Source organism: Bubalus kerabau, chromosome 8, assembly GCF_029407905.1.
Source record: "Bubalus kerabau isolate K-KA32 ecotype Philippines breed swamp buffalo chromosome 8, PCC_UOA_SB_1v2, whole genome shotgun sequence".
NCBI lineage: Eukaryota > Metazoa > Chordata > Mammalia > Artiodactyla > Bovidae > Bubalus > Bubalus kerabau.
In genome coordinates, this window is record NC_073631.1 from 15,643,825 (window position 1) to 15,660,704 (window position 16,880).

At 42.2% G+C, this 16,880-nt stretch overlaps 1 protein-coding gene across 2 annotated transcripts in view; it reads left to right on the forward strand.

The window, feature by feature from the left end:
- Positions 1-16,880, forward strand: part of ASB4 (ankyrin repeat and SOCS box containing 4) — an 85,041-nt gene that overhangs the window by 53,722 nt on the left and 14,439 nt on the right. The window contains exons 3-4 of one of the 2 annotated variants that reach the window (XR_008717579.1): positions 2,426-2,916; positions 10,102-10,291. Coding sequence is in view for 1 of the 2 variants with exons in the window: in XM_055589764.1 (XP_055445739.1) it covers positions 2,426-2,916 (491 nt within the window). In the remaining variant the exon portion in view is untranslated. The remainder of the gene's footprint in view (positions 1-2,425; positions 2,917-10,101; positions 10,292-16,880) is intronic. The other variant, XM_055589764.1, reaches the window with a different exon arrangement.

A 16,880-nucleotide genomic window follows, 5' to 3' on the forward strand; every position in this document is an offset into this window, starting at 1 on the left:
TGCAATTCATTAAGATGAGTGGAGCAGCATGGGCCCTTGTTGCAGTACGTCTGGTGTGTCTGTAAGAAGACTGGCGTCTCTGTAAGAAGGCAGCCTTGTGAAGAGACAGACAGGACCAGGTGAACATGGGGGCGGCCCCTGGAGGATGCATCCACAGCCAAGGCACACCAAGGGTCGCTGCCATCACCAGAAGCTCAGAGCGGGCACGAGACAGAGTCCCCCTTTAAACTCTCTCAGAAATAGCCACCTTTATCAACACTTCAATTTCACTTGTGATCTCTAGACTCGTGAACAACTTTCTGTTGTTTGTAGCCACCCAGTTTGTGGCATTTGATGTGGCAGCTCTAGGAAGCCAATACACATTTTCACATTAAAGATGTGTATATTCTTTTAACATTCCCAAGAATTTATGTTTATGGTCTCTAATTTCTTGAATAAATCACAAAATTTAAAATAGAAGTAGTCAAATCATTCTACTTTCTATGTAGCTCGTGGAAAAGTTCACTCAAAGACACAATTCAAATATAAAATAAGGCTCTCCTATTCAGGAAAACAAACCATTCAGTATATCTAGTTGTAGCAAGAGGTCAAGGATCCATTGTAAATGTCCAAATACATAAAAAAAAATAAAGGATGTGGTTTGTTCCAAGTTGGCCTGTGAATTTCACCCTGACCCTCTGATTCCCTTTCTTACTGGAAATTCTCCAGTGTCTGAAGTGACCCCGCACTGGCTTCTGGGAAGACATTCATTTCATTTCACTCCAGAGCACAGAAGGGCTGACCTGAAGGGAGATCTGACCCAGAGCTGCTCCAGGGTGGAATCCTGATGAACACGGATGGCAGATCTTCATGAGGGACTATCTTTGCTTATAATTCTGCTGTCTGAAGTTAGGAGCAGAGACAGTCTCAGAGTTTACAGAACAATGTGCTCTCAGAAACCTCACTAGGGGGTGGATTTTGTATTAGACAGCCAGCAAGCTGGTAGGAGTATCCCCTTTCTTAAATGTGTTCCATATGATCAGAGGATGCCGTGAAAAATGGCATAAAGAAGCAACACATGGAGAACAGATTTTTAAAATTAACAAAATGCAACATGATTTCTCCGTTACTTTCAAGTTTTCAAATATCCAAAGACAGCAAAGCAAACAAAAAAAATTTAAAGAAAAATAATGAGGTAGAATGGCACAGTGGTGAGAGATTATGAAGCCAGGCTGTCTGCTGTCAAACTTCTGTTCTAGTGCTTCTTAGCCTAGTATAGTTATTAGCCTAAGTACGAATTTCTTCATCTGTAAAATTGGGATAAAAATGCACCTCCTGCAAAGAGTTGCTAGGAAGATTCCATGAGGAATATGAAAAGCATTTAGCTCAGAATTTTGTACATGGCAAGTGCTTAATAAATATTAGTTGCTACCTTAATAATAATAATGATAAAAGTCTTCCCAGATTTATCCTTGAAGTAACTATAAACATTTCCAGTAAAACTGATTATAGAGTAGACCCTCTGGGGTCATTTAGCTTACCCCAATTAAACTAGGATGAGAGGAAAATTTCAGTTTCTCAGATTGATCATTCTAGTACTTAACTTTCCTATTAGAAAAAATAAAATTTACTCATTTTCTTGGTCTGTTAAATAAGTGGTTGGATTAAGTAATTTCTAAGGAGATTTCCAAGCACTCATAATTTGCATTTCTAAATAGCCATTGTCGACGATAAATTGCACATATTACATACAATCTTTAATTGTTTTTTGTTTTTTTTTTGATGAGTGTTTTATTTTCCCAGCTTCTATTATTTTCCTTTCAAAATGTGACCTTTACTCTAGTTTGGTCATCAGAGTATTTATTTTTGTTCTAGGTGTGTTCCAAAGGAGCCTCATAGAATTCAGTGGCTTGATATTGTCAGTGTTCAGTCAGAAGACTGAATTTCTATACCACTAAAGTTCCCTTGTACCAAGTTTTTAGGTTTAGCTGCTTGGGAAGAAAAAAAAAAATGATATTTAAGAAATCTCATCAAGAAATTGATGACTTTTGAAGCCACACATGTAACATATAAGCCTCAAAGGTAGTGATATAACCTTTATTTATTTTTTGAATACTTGCTATTTTATTGATAAAAGCTATTTGGTTATCAGAATCACTTTGTATTTCCCAATCCACCTAGGAGTAGGAACTAGAACTGAACTAACAATGCTGCGTTGCACAGTCCCAATCCTTCCTTCTCAGGCCCACTCTCCCAACACCCCATATATTTACTGCTTGCCCAGAAGGTGGCACTGTCCTTTCAAAGCAGTGGCTCCCATGGGGTCCAGAAACGGAACTTGGAAAAATGGGTAGTCGGAAGCAGCGGGAAAAGGCCTGTTTAATGAGCCTTGTGAGTAATGGTAAAATATGTTTAAATAATTGTCTGCTTCAACCTGGCTTTCTAGGGGCGAACGTGAACATGAAGACCAACAACCAGGATGAGGAGACGCCCTTGCACACGGCTGCCCACTTTGGCCTCCCCGAGCTGGTAGCCTTCTACGTGGAGCACGGGGCCATCGTGGACAGTGTGAACGCCCACATGGAGACCCCTCTGGCCATCGCAACCTACTGGGCCCTCCGCTTCAAAGAGCAGGAGTACAGCCGAGATCATCACCTCATCTGCCGCATGCTGCTGGACTACAAGGCGGAGGTCAACGCCCGGGATGACGACTTTAAATCTCCACTCCACAAGGCAGCCTGGAACTGCGACCACGTGCTCATGGACATGATGCTGGAGGCCGGCGCAGAAGCCAATCTCATGGACATCAACGGCTGCGCTGCCATCCAGTATGTGCTGAAGGTCACCTCCGTGCGACCCGCCGCCCGGCCTGAGATCTGCTACCAGCTGCTGCTGAACCATGGGGCTGCTCGGATATACCCGCCACAGTTCCATAAGGTGAGCCTGCCGCGTGCAGAACTGGGCGGATGGGCAGCAGGGTGATGGGGACTCAGAGGGTGGCTCAGTCTGAAATCTCCAAGTCACTCAAGCCTGTTGGAGCCCTGGCTAACTGCTTCTGACCTTCAATCTGACCTTCCATTTGTGTATCTACCCCTAGCTATCTCAGCCTGGTCCACATTTGTTTGAAATCTGGGCTGAGAGCAGAGAAAGAGCAAGAATAGCAGGTAATTGTCCATGGCCTGTGTGAACACCAGTGAACTGGTAGCGGCTTCCTGGGGGACTGAATGGGCAAGTTCAGAAGGATACTGTGCCTCTGCAGAAGCGGTGAATGGCGCCACACGTGCACACGCGGCTCTTCCACAGAATGTCTGCCTATAGATGACAGAGCCTGCTTTGGAACTGGTTTGAATACAGGAAAGGGCGGCTCAGTTTTCTACTTTAATGAAAACTAACATTTATTAAGAACTAATAGTTAATATTTATTATAGATTATAAATTATATTTATTAAGCACACTTATAAGTCATCTTACAGTTCTTAATTTAATTCATTTAATTCTGTAATAATCTGATAAGGTATATTATATTATTATTCTATAAAGGAGGAAACTCAGGCACAGAGTAGTTAAGCAATTTGTCTGATCTCACACAGTGGCACTGTAGGTATTCAACCTTAGTTCACTTGGTGCTAGTCTTTAATTTTATAATATACTACACAACCTTTATTTTACATAGTATTTATTGATAATTTCTAATGGGCTGCTGCTGCTGCTAAGTCACTTCAGTCATGTCAGACTCTGTGCGACCCCATAGACGGCAGCCCACCAGGCTCCTCTGTCCATGGAATTTTTCAGGCAAGAGTGCTGGAGTGGGGTGCCGTTGCCTTCTCCGTCTAATGGGCCAGTAGGGACCAAATATTAACAATATTGGCAAGACTAATACATGGTCACTACTCTCAGTTAGCTTAAGATCTAGCTGGAGAGACAAACACGTAAAGAGGTAACTTTAATATTTCATGGTAAATGACGAAGTAGAGGAGTGAAGGGTTCTATAGCGCATGGGAGAGTTTAGCATTAAGTTGATGATGGTAATTAATCTGGAAACCAAAATGCCTTTCACCTAAAATAAATCGAATGATAACGTACCTAGGACCCCACTCATCTGAAAGAATTAACAGGCAGCAGAGGACTTTTGTGTGCTCATGAATGCAGGGTCACAGAAAGCTAGCAGACAGAAGTTTTACCAAATTCACAGCCAGCTTCTACCTCCTACCTCGGTAAAATGTCTGAAGTCCTGCAGTGTGAAGGTTAGTTGGAAGAAAAGTTCCACTAAAGAATTTAGGGGAGGTGCACTCAGCACATTCCATACAGACAACCCACAGACATCCCAGCGCAGATGTGATGAGTTTGGTGATTCCTGAGCTCTCAGGAAGGAATTTTCTTTTGGTTGTCGGTGTTTCAATGGAGGACTTTTTTTTTCTTTAGAATTGTATGTAATTCTCATAATGTCCTGGAACTCTATCAAACTTTCATAGAGAATTCCAAGAGGTTGTGGCTCAGCTGGTAAAACAATCTGCCTGCAATGCAGGAGACCTGGGTTCAATCCCTGGGTTGGGAAGATCCCCTGGAGAAGGAAAAAGCTACCCACTCCCGTATTCTGGCCTGGAAAATCCCATGGACTGTACAGCCCATGGGGGTCGCAAAGAGTTGAACACGACTGAGTGACTTTTACTTTCACCTTCCAGAAGATTATGGTGATTAGAAATAAGATAATAAATAATGTTACAATAATATCTTTTGTTGAGTTCTAGATAGGCTTTATACAGATTATTCACTTTTATTATCATAATAACCTCTGAGGTAGGCGTTGATATTATCCTCATTTAAAAGGTGATGTAATTCAGATACTTTTCTAAAGTCACACAGAGTAAGTGGTCAAGCTCATTTATTTTTTACTGAACTGTGTATTTCCTTTTAAAAAATTATTTTTTATTGGAGTATAGTTGGTTTATCGGAGAAGGCAATGGCACCCCACTCCAGTACTCTTGCCTGGAAAATCCCATGGATGGAGGAGCCTGGTAGGCTGCAGTCCATGGGGTCGCTGAGGGTTGGACACGACTGAGCGACTTCCCTTTCACTTTTCACTTTCATGCATTAGAGAAGGAAATGGCAACCCATTCCAGTGTTCTTGCCTGGAGAATCCCAAGGACGGGGGAGCCTGGTGGGCTTCCGTCTATGGGGTCGCACAGAGTCAGACACGACTGAAGCAACTTAGCAGCAGGTAGCAGTTGGTTTATAGTGTGTTAGTTTCTGCCGTATAGCAGAGTGAATCAGATACATTCATTTATTCAACAAGATTCACTGAGTACCTATTATGTGCCAGGAACTGTTCTAGGAGATGGAGACAGAGCCATGAATCAAACAAGGGCCTTCATGGAAGTTACTTTCTAGTGGGAGGTAGGAAAAAACAAAACAACAAATGAAATAAATACACTCTGATATGTTAGGTGCTATGGAGATAAGTAAAGCAAGGTAAATAAAGTAAGAGACTGTGGGGTTTCTTTGGTTTATGTACATGCTATTTTTACAAAGGCTGATTAGAGAAAATGAGAATGTGAAGAAGCAAGTCATGTGGATACCTGGGGGTGGGCAGAGGTGGGAGGGGAGCATTCTAGGCATAAAAAAGCAGGTGCAAAGATTCTGAGGTAAGAGGACTAAACATGTTTGAGGAAGCCAGAGTGCCTGAAGTGGGGTGAGAAAGAGGAAGGAGAAGTCGGAGGGGCTTATGAGAAGGTGGTTTGCAGACCATTTATATGGCCTTGTAGGCTGTGCTAATGGGCTTCCCAGGTGGTGCTAGTGCTAAAGAACCCACCCGCCAATGCATGAGACATCAGAGACCTGGGCTTCTTCGCTGGGTCAGGAAGATCCCCTGGAAGAGGGAGTGGGAACCCATTCCAGTATTCTTGCCTGAAGAATCCAATGGACAGAGGATTCTGGCGGGCTATAGTCTAAGGGGTCGTAAAGAGTTGGACATGACTGAAGCGACTTAGCATGCATGTACTGCTTGAATATAGGTGACATTTCAAATAAGATGAGTGCTAAGTTGCCACTGGACTAGACAACTAGCCTAGTTTTACTGGGGACCTCCACAAGAGTTATTTTGGTGGCACACTGGTGAGAAAAGGTTAATCAAAATGGATTCAAAGGAAAAAGGGATAAACGGAAGTGAAACCAGTGAAGAATTGGAAGCATTTTCTTAAAATGGAAGCGTAGCTAGAAGGGAATGATGGCTGATATATTTGTTGACTGATGGGAGTGCTCTAGGAAAGGGAGAAAAACTTTTTGCAGGCAATTACTTGAGCACCACCTTGATTTGGAGACAGAAGATGGGGTCTAGGGCCCAAATGGAGGTGTTGTTCTTAGCGCAGACAGTTCATCCATCATCACTTCAGTTCAGTTCAGTCGCTCAGTCGTGTCTGACTCTTTGAAACCCCATGAATTGCAGCACTCCAGGCCTCCCGGTCCATCACCAACTCCCAGAGCTCACCCAAATTCATGTCCATCGAGTTGGTGATGCCATCCAGCCATCTCATCCTCCATTGTCCCCTTCTCCTCCTGCCCCCAATCCCTCCCAGCATCAGAGTCTTTTCCAATGAGTCAACTCTTTGCATGAGGTGGCCAAAGTATTGAAGTTTCAGCTTTAGCATCAGTCCTTCCAATGAACACCCAGGGCTGATCTCCTTCAGAATGGACTGGTTGGATCTCCTTGCAGTCCAAGGGACTCTCAAGAGTCTTCTCCAACACCACAGTTCAAAAGCACCAATTCTTCGGCGCTCAGCCTTCTTCACAGTCCAACTCTCACATCTATACATGACCACAGGAAAAACCATAGCCTTGACTAGATGGACCTTTGTTGGCAAAGTAACATCTCTGCTTTTGAATTTGCTATCTAGGTCGGTCATAACTTTCCTTCCAAGGAGTAAGCGTCTTTTAATTTCATGGCTGCGATCACCATCTGCAGTGATTTTGGAGCCCAGAAAAATAAAGTCTGTCGCTGTTTCCACTGTTTCCCCATCTATTTCCCATGACAGTAGAAGGAAAAGCAGTGCCTGTGTACCCAGATGTGCGGATGTTGGTAGATATGTTAATAAGAGTTTGTACAAGTTCTATTAAAATAGCTTCTGTTTTCTCAATGAAGAATGAGAAGTGGATGGAGATGAGGTTTGAAGGCTTAAGGCAAAGGTGAAGGTGTGAGATGTTTATCATGGGGAGCAAATGGACTTGGGAAATATAGGAGGGTTGCTGGTTGGCTCAAGCCTATTAAAGGTTAATAGTCATGTGTTTGATTCAGAATGAGGTCTGTCTGACTCCTGAGCCTAAGCCCTTAGATTTAGCAGTTTCCACTGTGTTTTCTGATATTACCCACGAAGTGTAATTAAACCTGAAGGATCACAACACAAGAAGAGACCTAAAGAGGTCATTATATTTAATTCTCAAGACCTTAGGGAGAACTAATGCTTTTATTGTGTTTGCAAATCTCCATGAAGGCAGATTCTACGGCCTTCCCTTCCTTGGGTATCTCGTGGATTTTGGACCCCTAACCCTACTCCAGCATCCCTTCCTTTTTTTTTTTTTTCTTTGGGAAATCATCTAAACTAATTCTCTACTTCTTATTCCTTACCTGGAATAATTCATATGCATCCTAGCAAATTTTTACATCTTTGTGAAATCAACCCTGAATATTCACTGGAAGGACTCATGCTGAAGCTGAAGCTCCAATACTTTGGCCACTTGATGCAAGAGCTGACTCATTGGAAAAGTGCCTGATGCTGGGAAAGATTGAGGGCAGGAGGAGAAGGGGGCAACAGAGGATGAGATGGTTGGATGGCATCACCAACTCAATGGACATGAACTTGGGCACACTCTGAGAGATAGTGAAGGACAGGGAAGCCTGGTGTGCTACAGTCCATGGGGTTGCAAAGAGTCAGACACGACTTAGCAGCTGAACAATCAGTTTGTACCTAAGGCTTCCCTTTTCCCACATCAAAGTTTGTATTTCTCGCAAGTTTTTAGCTATTACGTATTTTTGCCTGTGGATCTTGGTCAAGGTATGTCTAAAAATACAAGAATTAGAACAATGCTTAACCCTTATATTTTCTTTATAAAATTTGAAGAAAGACTGCTGCCTAAACAGCCTGGAAAAATATTCATAAAATCTAATGTTGAAGGCACCTGGTTGGCCTCAGTTGTTAATTCTTACCTTCCTTGCAATTTCCTCATTGACCAATGGGCTTTGGAATGAAAAAATACTTTTTTATAATAAGTTTTGATGCAAGCACCTTAGAAATAAAGTCAATTGGTCATATTCTATGATAAATTGAACAACTTTTATTCAAAGTACAGTGATCCATAATTTTTAGCTACGAATATCTACTTCTTAGTTTGCACCCATTTTCTGGATCATTCACACTGGTATCTGCTGCTGCTGCAGTTTGTGTCTGACTCTGTGCGACCCCATAGACAGCAGCCCGCCAGGCTTCTCCCTCCCTGGGATTCTCCAGGCAAGAACACTGGAGGGGTTGCCATTTCCTTCTCCAATACATGAGAGTGAAAAGTGAAAGTGAAGTCGCTGAGTTGTGTCTGACTCTTAGCGACCCCATGGACTGCAGCCTACCAGGCTCCTCCATCCATGGGATTTTCCAGGCAAGAGTACTGGAGTGGGGTGCCATTTCCTTCTCCACATATGAAAGGTTCCTATTTAAAAATTTTACCTCTGCTTTGTCACTCATAACTAGTGAAATTCATTCTAGACTTTGCCATGCTATACATATCAGGAAAGCATAGAATTTGGAGGGGGAGGGACGTCAGATAAATTTGTGACTGCCACTCACGTGAGTGTGATTTTGAATGAATATCTTACTTCTTGAGCCTCAATTTCCTCCCCTGTGAAATGGGTATGCTCTATGCCTTGGCAATAATATGCAGACTGATTCCTTCACTAGAAAGTAATGAACCTTACTCACAGTACATCACAAATATGCTCAGAGCCCAGAAGATGGTGTCAAACATATTTGTATTTTTTTCTGGAGTCAATTTCAGTTCTTGCAAGGTCCCTCCCCCAATTCCTCACCCAACCTTCATCCTGCATCTATAAATACCTTCCCCTTGGACTACCTCCATTTTTTTATCTCCACCCAAATCTCTCTCTTCATAGTGGGACTTCTAGAAGACACACACACAAAAATCGGTGTCTTTCTAATATGACTCATTTCATAAAGCATAATTTTGTGTATATTTATGTTCTAAGGCCATCTTCCTTCCAGAGAAGAGGATAGAGAGAGACCAAGGGCATGGAGGTGCCAGAGAGACATACCTTGCCACTTTATCCATGAATAATTATAGCCTTCTCCTAAGGTTGCTTTAAGAATGAAACATGCTAATATTTAAAAAGTGCTTATCATTTCTGGTCATGTGTGTGTGCTAAGTTGCCTCAGTCATGTCCAGCTCTTGCAACCCCATGGACTGTAGCCCGTCAGGCTCCTCTGTCCATAGGATTCTCCAGTTAAGAATACTGGAGTGGGTTGCCAGGCAACCATTAAATAAATAGTAACTGTAACTGCTGTTACCATTACTTATCTGTTGAGCAGTAGAATCAGTTTCCATATGCCTGGTTTGCCCACAGGGGTTTCCCAGGAGAGACAATGTATGAGAATACCTAAAGACTAAATGTTGAGTTTTATTCTGAACCCCACTGCTGGTTGACTTCATTGGAAAAGACTCTGATGCTGGGAGGGATTGGGGGCAGGAGGAGAAGGGGACAACAGAGGATGAGACGGCTGGATGGCATCACCGACTCAATGGACTTGAGTTTGCGTGAACTCTGGGAGTTGGTGATGGACAGGGAGGCCTGGCGTGCTGCAATTCATGGGGTCACAAAGAGTCAGTCGGACATGACTAAGTGACTGAACTGAACTGAACTGAAAACAGGTCTCTGCAAAATTAAGTTGTTCAGTTGCTAAGTCATGTCTGACTTGCTGTGACCCCATGGACTGCAGCATGCCATGCTTCCCTGACCTTCACCATCTCCCCGAGTTTGCTCAAATTCATGTCCACTGAGTTGGTGATGCCATCCAACCATCTCATCCTCTGTCCCTGCCTTCTCTTCTTGCCTTCAATCTTACCCAGCATCAGAGTCTTTTCCAATGAGTCGGCTCTTCGCATCAGGTGGCCAAAGTACTGAAGGTTCAGCTTCAACATCAGTCCTTCCAATGAATATTCAGGGTTGATTTCCTTTAGGACTGACGAGTTTGATCTCCTAACTGTCCAAGGGACTCTCAAGAGTCTTCTCCAGCACCAAAGTTCGAAAGCATCAAAAGTAAGTAAAAGATCCTTGTCTCATTTCCTGGTAAGAATCTCATTAGGGATTGAGTTGCTGCTTCCCATCCCCCCAGGAGCGTGGTGCTGGTGGGGCGGAGCCACAGGTGACTCCAGATGGTGGAGGGAGAATCTGGTCCCATAGAATTGCTTCCTCCTGGCTCAAAATAGAGGGAAGTGGCTTCTGAAAGGTTTCCTGTGGGGCTGCTGGTCTGGAGAGCGGCAGTGGTCAAGCTAGAAACACACCCGCCTCCCCTTCCAAACTTCCTCTTCAATTTTAGAGTCAAAGTGGTCTTCACCAATTGGGAGAGGTCTTTAAAATTTCCAACATCAAACAATTGCTGCTTCAAAATAAAAGGCATTCTGCCTGATTCCTAAAGATTTCTTTCAGTTACTTCCAGACTTTCTTGGCTAGACCTCTGGTGAAAGAGAATGAAAGCGCTTCCTTCTGGGATTGGAGATCTTGAGCATTTCAATTTTAGAAAGAAATCCTATCAGAATGTTACCTGTGGAGGAAGGGAATGTGACTATATTAAAAGCCCTGAAATTGAGATGTTGCCCTCTGGAATTCCCCCTCGGCTTGTGGTGCAGAAAGGATTGGTAGCTATCCGGATCTGCCTACAGCTCTGGACAGTAGAACATCCCTCTCCTTGACATGTAACTTCTTGAGGCTGGTAAGACAATTATAATGACAAACTGTATTGAAACTGAAGTTAATGCTTTTTAAAAAAGTGCCAGACTAGAGGGGACAGGTCTTTAAATGGAGTTTCTGTTCTCCCACAAGGAATCTTCCAAATGTGAAGAAGATCTTAAGTCCTGTTCACAAAGGCAGTTTTCTGAGAGAGAACAGCAAGGGAAGTAGGAAGAGGGGCTTAGTAACTGTAGGTATAAGTTCTCATTGTGGCCATGTGATTTTGAAGTCCCTTAATCTTTCAGAACCAAGAGAAAACAAAGATTAAAAATATCAGCTTTCCAGGAATGTCTGAACAGTGAGTAAGGCATGTAAATCGTTGAGGCTAGTAAGGTGCACAACAAAATTTCTTCCTTTCCTTTTCCTCCCAAAATGTACTCTTGGTCCATTGTAGGAGTCTTCCCTACCAGCCTTACTTCAGCAGCTTCACTCACCTGTAGAATAAAATACAATTACATGTTCCAGGGAACACTGTCTGTGGTTGCCATCTTATTCAGTTCTGTTGTGCTCCTCTGAGTTCCTCTAATTTGGCCATATGCTAAAGAGATTTAAGGATTCAGTTGGCTACTGGTAGATGGTTGGTATTTTAAACACTTTTGTTGCTACCCAATAGACCGAATAAGAGAACTGGCCCCTTTCCAAAGGAAAACTAGAGAAAAACTATTCAATTTACTATGCAGATGCTTCAAAGTGATTTAGAGCAACTACTCCACAGCCTGACTTTCTAAAGAGAAAGTCATCTTTACAACAAGTATGACTGACTCATTTATCCAGAAGATAAAGTGATTTGTTCTCTTGTGGATGGGGAATTCGGTTTCCTTATTTACAAGGAACAAGGTCAGAGCTGAAGATGCTGTCTTCCAAATACAAAACAAATTTGTAGAGGGTGTATTTCACTGAAAGCCACCCGTATGTAATTTATGTATAAATTACATAAGGGGGAAAAAAAAGAATTATAGGGCCTGTAATTGCTTTCCAGGGTACAGAAGGACATTTGATTTTTTTTTTTCCCTTCAGCATAATTCAGAAGGAAGTGATACCCCAGGGAGCCAAGACTGGGTTTTCTTATAGGCCAAGAAAGACATTTTCTGAGGAAGGAAAAGGTGTGTAAAAGTTTGGGGAAGGTAAAGAAGATTTCTGCCATTGAACCATTCTGCATATGAAGCCCAGGGTATAAGCAGTCTCTTTGATCATCAGGTATTTTTCTGCACACAAAGATGTCAATATAAAAGGGCAGACATCGCTTTAGAATTTCTCTGCTGAAGTGGCTTACAGGTGGTACTTGTATTGGAAGGGTGGCAGGGAGGTTTACCTTGAATCTGTTTTCTGATTTATGCTTTTAGGGGTCAGATGATGAAGGGAAGGGTCTTAAGGTCTCTCCAGTTGCCACCTTTTGTCCAACTCTTCTTCTAAGAAGGGAGACTAGAGACCCCGGACATGTGCAAAAGGTGAAGTCTCCCGGGTTTGCAAAGAGAAAGTGGAAGCTTCTACCTTCTGGGTCCACACCAGCCCCTCCTCATTTGGTGATCAAGGTTCCTGGGAGTCACCATAGAGTGATGGTTTAGAGTTTGCTTTCTCAAGCATCTCTTTTTTGTTGTTGCCTGGTGAAATGTTTACTGAGGCTTAAAGAAGGCATGTCCAGCTGTCTTAGTTCTGGAAGAAGCTAGACGTGGCAGCTCACAGAGTTGGGAGGCTGTCAGGCTAAAAGGAGCCTTTCCTGCTGTGAGAACCATCTTCTGTCAGCAGAAAACTTATTAGTCAATGTAAGCAAAACCCAACGCGGCAGGCAGTGGGAGCTTCAGACGTTGTGTGTCTCAAGACGGATGTTTCAGGACTACTTGACATTTTTTATCCTATGAAAGGTTAGTTATATCCGTGTGATATATGGGAGTATGCCAGGTGCAAACTGAAGCACCAAATGTATGAAGTTAGGCTCCTGAACTGTGAATGAATTGTATTCCTGTATACAGGTGGCGCTAGTGGTAAAGAACCCACGTGCCAGTGCAGGAGACATCAAAGGCCTGGAATCCCTGGGTCGGGAAGATCCCCTGGAGGCGGGCACAGCAACCCCTCCAGTACTCTTGCCTGGAGAGTCCGATAGACAGAGGAGCCTGGCAGGGTACAGTCTACAGGATCACAGAGAGTCGGACATGACTGAAGTGACTTAGCACAGCATCCATAACTTAGTTTGAACTGTTTCTGAATAGAGGCTGGGAATAGGGCTGCCACACAAAATATAGGATGCTCAATTAAATTTGAAATTCATCAGTAAAAAGTAACTTTTAGTATGAATATGTCCCATGCATTACTGAGGCCATATTTATCCTAAAAACAGCCTCCATGATTATTATTATTTGCTAAATCAGGAAACCCTAGGTGATAAAGCGTGTGTTACAAGAGGAGAGTTAGCTTTTGGCCACATCTCCTTTGTGTTCAACGTGTTGGCAGGCAGCGGGAGGTAAGGAATTCCTAAAGCCGGATTACCTGTACTGGGCGTGTGAGCACTGTGTTTTTAAGCATAACCAGTGTGGTTTCCATGAAGAGTGAGTGTAGCCTGGGAATTCATGCAGCGCAGAAGTCAGTGTTCTGAATGGAGACCTGAACTACAAGCTGCCTGACTTCCCCATGCTCTTTGTTTTCGGAATTCCTGTACAAGTGTATTTTTGACTCGGGCCTTGGATTGATTTCAGCTGGCGTCTACGTCCTGGTAACTCTTAAATTTAAATCTTCATTGTGGATTATTCATCTGATTACCTGCGTACTTTTCACCATGGTATATTCTTCCAGAAAGGATGTATCTGGGAGTCTTTAGAGAAGGATGTATAAAGAGGTCTTGAAGGATGATATTTTCATTATTATTATTAACATCTTTGCATTAAAAAGGGAATTATTTTGAAATTTCAACAAAATCCAGCCTATAATTACTGTAATGATTATAATAAAGAATGTTTCTTGTTCCAAATATCTGCAATAGGATTTGTACCCATAAACCATTCATTTCACTGGTCATTAATAAGGATTAAAATAAGGTTATCAGACTACATTTGAAAGGGCACTAAACTCAGATGAAGGCCTAAAACCATGCTTTCTCTTTGTGTGCTTCTTGGGGTTTCAATTTTCTTATCTTCAAGTTAAAAGTATTAGATAATCCCTAGGGTCCTTTGCAACCCTCACAGTCTCTGATGGTGTTATGGTAGCTTATAAACTAGTGTTCAGAGCAGTCAGTCAGCCTCAGGTTTTGTCTGTCTCTCTTCCATAGAGCTGCATATCTGCCATTCTCATCCCAACTACAGAAAAGAGTGACCACATCTGCCTCAATTCCCCAAGACCAAGGTCCTAGAATAATTACCTCCCCACCTTGACAGCCATGTACCCATAGAGAAATCCTTCTGGTTACATTTTCCATAGACTCAGAAATGCTGACTCTTCAGAGGTCCCGTAGCAATGGATGTCTGACTCCAACCCTTAGGGGTTGATGATACAGGATTATTCTTTATTTATGTAGACCTAGCTGAAATATGGTCAGCATCTCAACTTTGTGCACTGTACCCAGAATATGTATGTGAATGGATCTTCTCATTGTAGTATTTATGTTGTGCACATTTGGAGCTCACCACTGGGCAGGATGATTCTGATGCCTTAGCTGGTTTGGAGCTTCGGTATGCACATTTAGTCTGCACTGCAGTTCTTAAATACAGGGACAGTTGAAAGCAATTGTGTGCTTGAACTGGCTTGCTGTAGCTTGCGAAAAATGTTTATTAAATTACCAGGAGTTTTGTGAGTTGATTGTTAAATGCAACCATTATTAAAAATCAAGTCATAACAACCTACAACAAATAAAGCATATTAAAAACAAAAACTCAAAATGTATTATTAATACCTCCTGATTATTTTACTCTGCACGTCTCTGCTCTTGATATTATTTGCATATACGGGAGCTGTTTGATGAAAACATATGATGATGTTACTGTACACCTCTTCCCTACCATATATTCAGAGACCTCATGTGGGTCACTTTACATAGGCCATGACGCAAGTGTTTACATCACAGAAACCAGCAAATGTTACCATTCAGACCTTGACTTATTTCTTTGTTGATGTCTAAATTTCCAAAATTAATGGAGAGAATGTTACTAATGCAGATTAAACTTAAAACTTTGCGGTGTGTGGTGTCTGTAGCTCTTACATTGTGAATAGTACAAAAAATTGAGAAAATCTGCTTCCAGTATTCAAAAAACCCTTAAATGCTTCCACATAAAAGTCCTTATGTCATTGATGAATGAGTGACTTTCCAATGTGTGTCTTCATTGTTTCCCATTTGTGAAGCAATTGCTACTCAATGTAATAAAAATATCAACGGATATAAACATAGGAACTACAGGCACTCTCCAGTTGCAGACACAGACTAGCTCTGAACACAACTTATGTCTATACAAAATTGATATAAAAAAGTTAAAGCATTTTGAGAGCACCAGTTGGCCTTAGGGAATAGAAAATAAATCATATTGGATATTTTGTTATTTGTAAATTGTAGGCTTCACATTCTTTATATTAGCAAAACATAAACTTATATACATATAGATATGTGTACAATTTTTTTTTTTTTTTTTACAAAATGCCCGTTGAACATTTTCTAGCACACAGTTGACTTAAACCTCTACTTGGTAGAGCCCCTTCTGGTTAGCCTGTTTGTGAGGACTGACATAGTCCTCAGGTGAGGCCATGCTTCCTAAGACCATACCATGTGAAGCAGAAAAAGCTTTTGAAAAAATTTCAATATTAATTTATGAGAAAAGTGCTCCAGAAAGAAGGCATGGAGGGAATATGCCACAATATAATAAAGGCCACATATGACAGACCCACAGCTAACATCATATTCAATGGTGACACGCAGAAAGCATTTCCTCTAAGATTAGCAACAAGACATGGATGGCCACTCTCACCACTTTCATTCAACTTAGTTTTGACTTCTGGAGTCACACAGACCTGAGTTTGAATCCTGTCTCTGTCATTTACTAGCTAAATACACTTGAGTTTATATTCTTTCTGCCTTTGATTTTAAGTCTGTCATGAAGAGATAATTATAAGACTAAGTACTGGAGTTTCAGCTTTAGCATCATTCCTTCTAAAGAACACCCAGGACTGATCTCCTTTAGGATGGACTGGTTGGATGTCCTTGCAGTCCAAGGGACTCTCAAGAGTCTTCTCCAACACCACAGTTCAAAAGCATCAATTCTTCGGTGCTCAGCTTTCTTCACAGTCCAACTCTCACATTCATACATGACCACTGGAAAAACCATAGCCTTGACTAAATGGACCTTTGTTGGCAAAGTAATGTCTCTGCTTTTGAATATGCTGTCTAGGTTGAGAGTCCCTTGGACTGCAAGGAGATCCAACCAGTCCATTCTAAAGGAGATCAGTCCTGGAATTTCTTTGGAAGGAATGATGCTAAAACTGAAACTCCAGTACTTTGACCACCTCATACGAAGAGTTGACTCATTGGAAAAGACTCTGATGCTGGGAGGGATTGGGGGCAGGAGGAGAAGGGGACGACAGAGGATGAGATGGCTGGATGGCATCACTGACTCAATGGACGTGAGTCTGAGTGAACTCCAGGGGTTGGTGATGGACAGGGAGGCCTGGTGTGCTGCAAATCATGGGGTCGCAAGGAGTCGGACACGGCTGAATGACTGAACTGAACTGAACTGAACTGAACCTCATAGGGCTGTCAGAAAATTCAGCATATATTTAACACAGGCCATGGCACATTTAAGTTCTCAAAAATGGTAGCTATAATTTTTTTCCCTATGTCCTCTCTCCTGCCTAATAGGATTCATCAAGCTTCAGACCACAGTCCTCTACCTTTTCTGTTTATATTCATTTAGAGTGTAACTGGGAG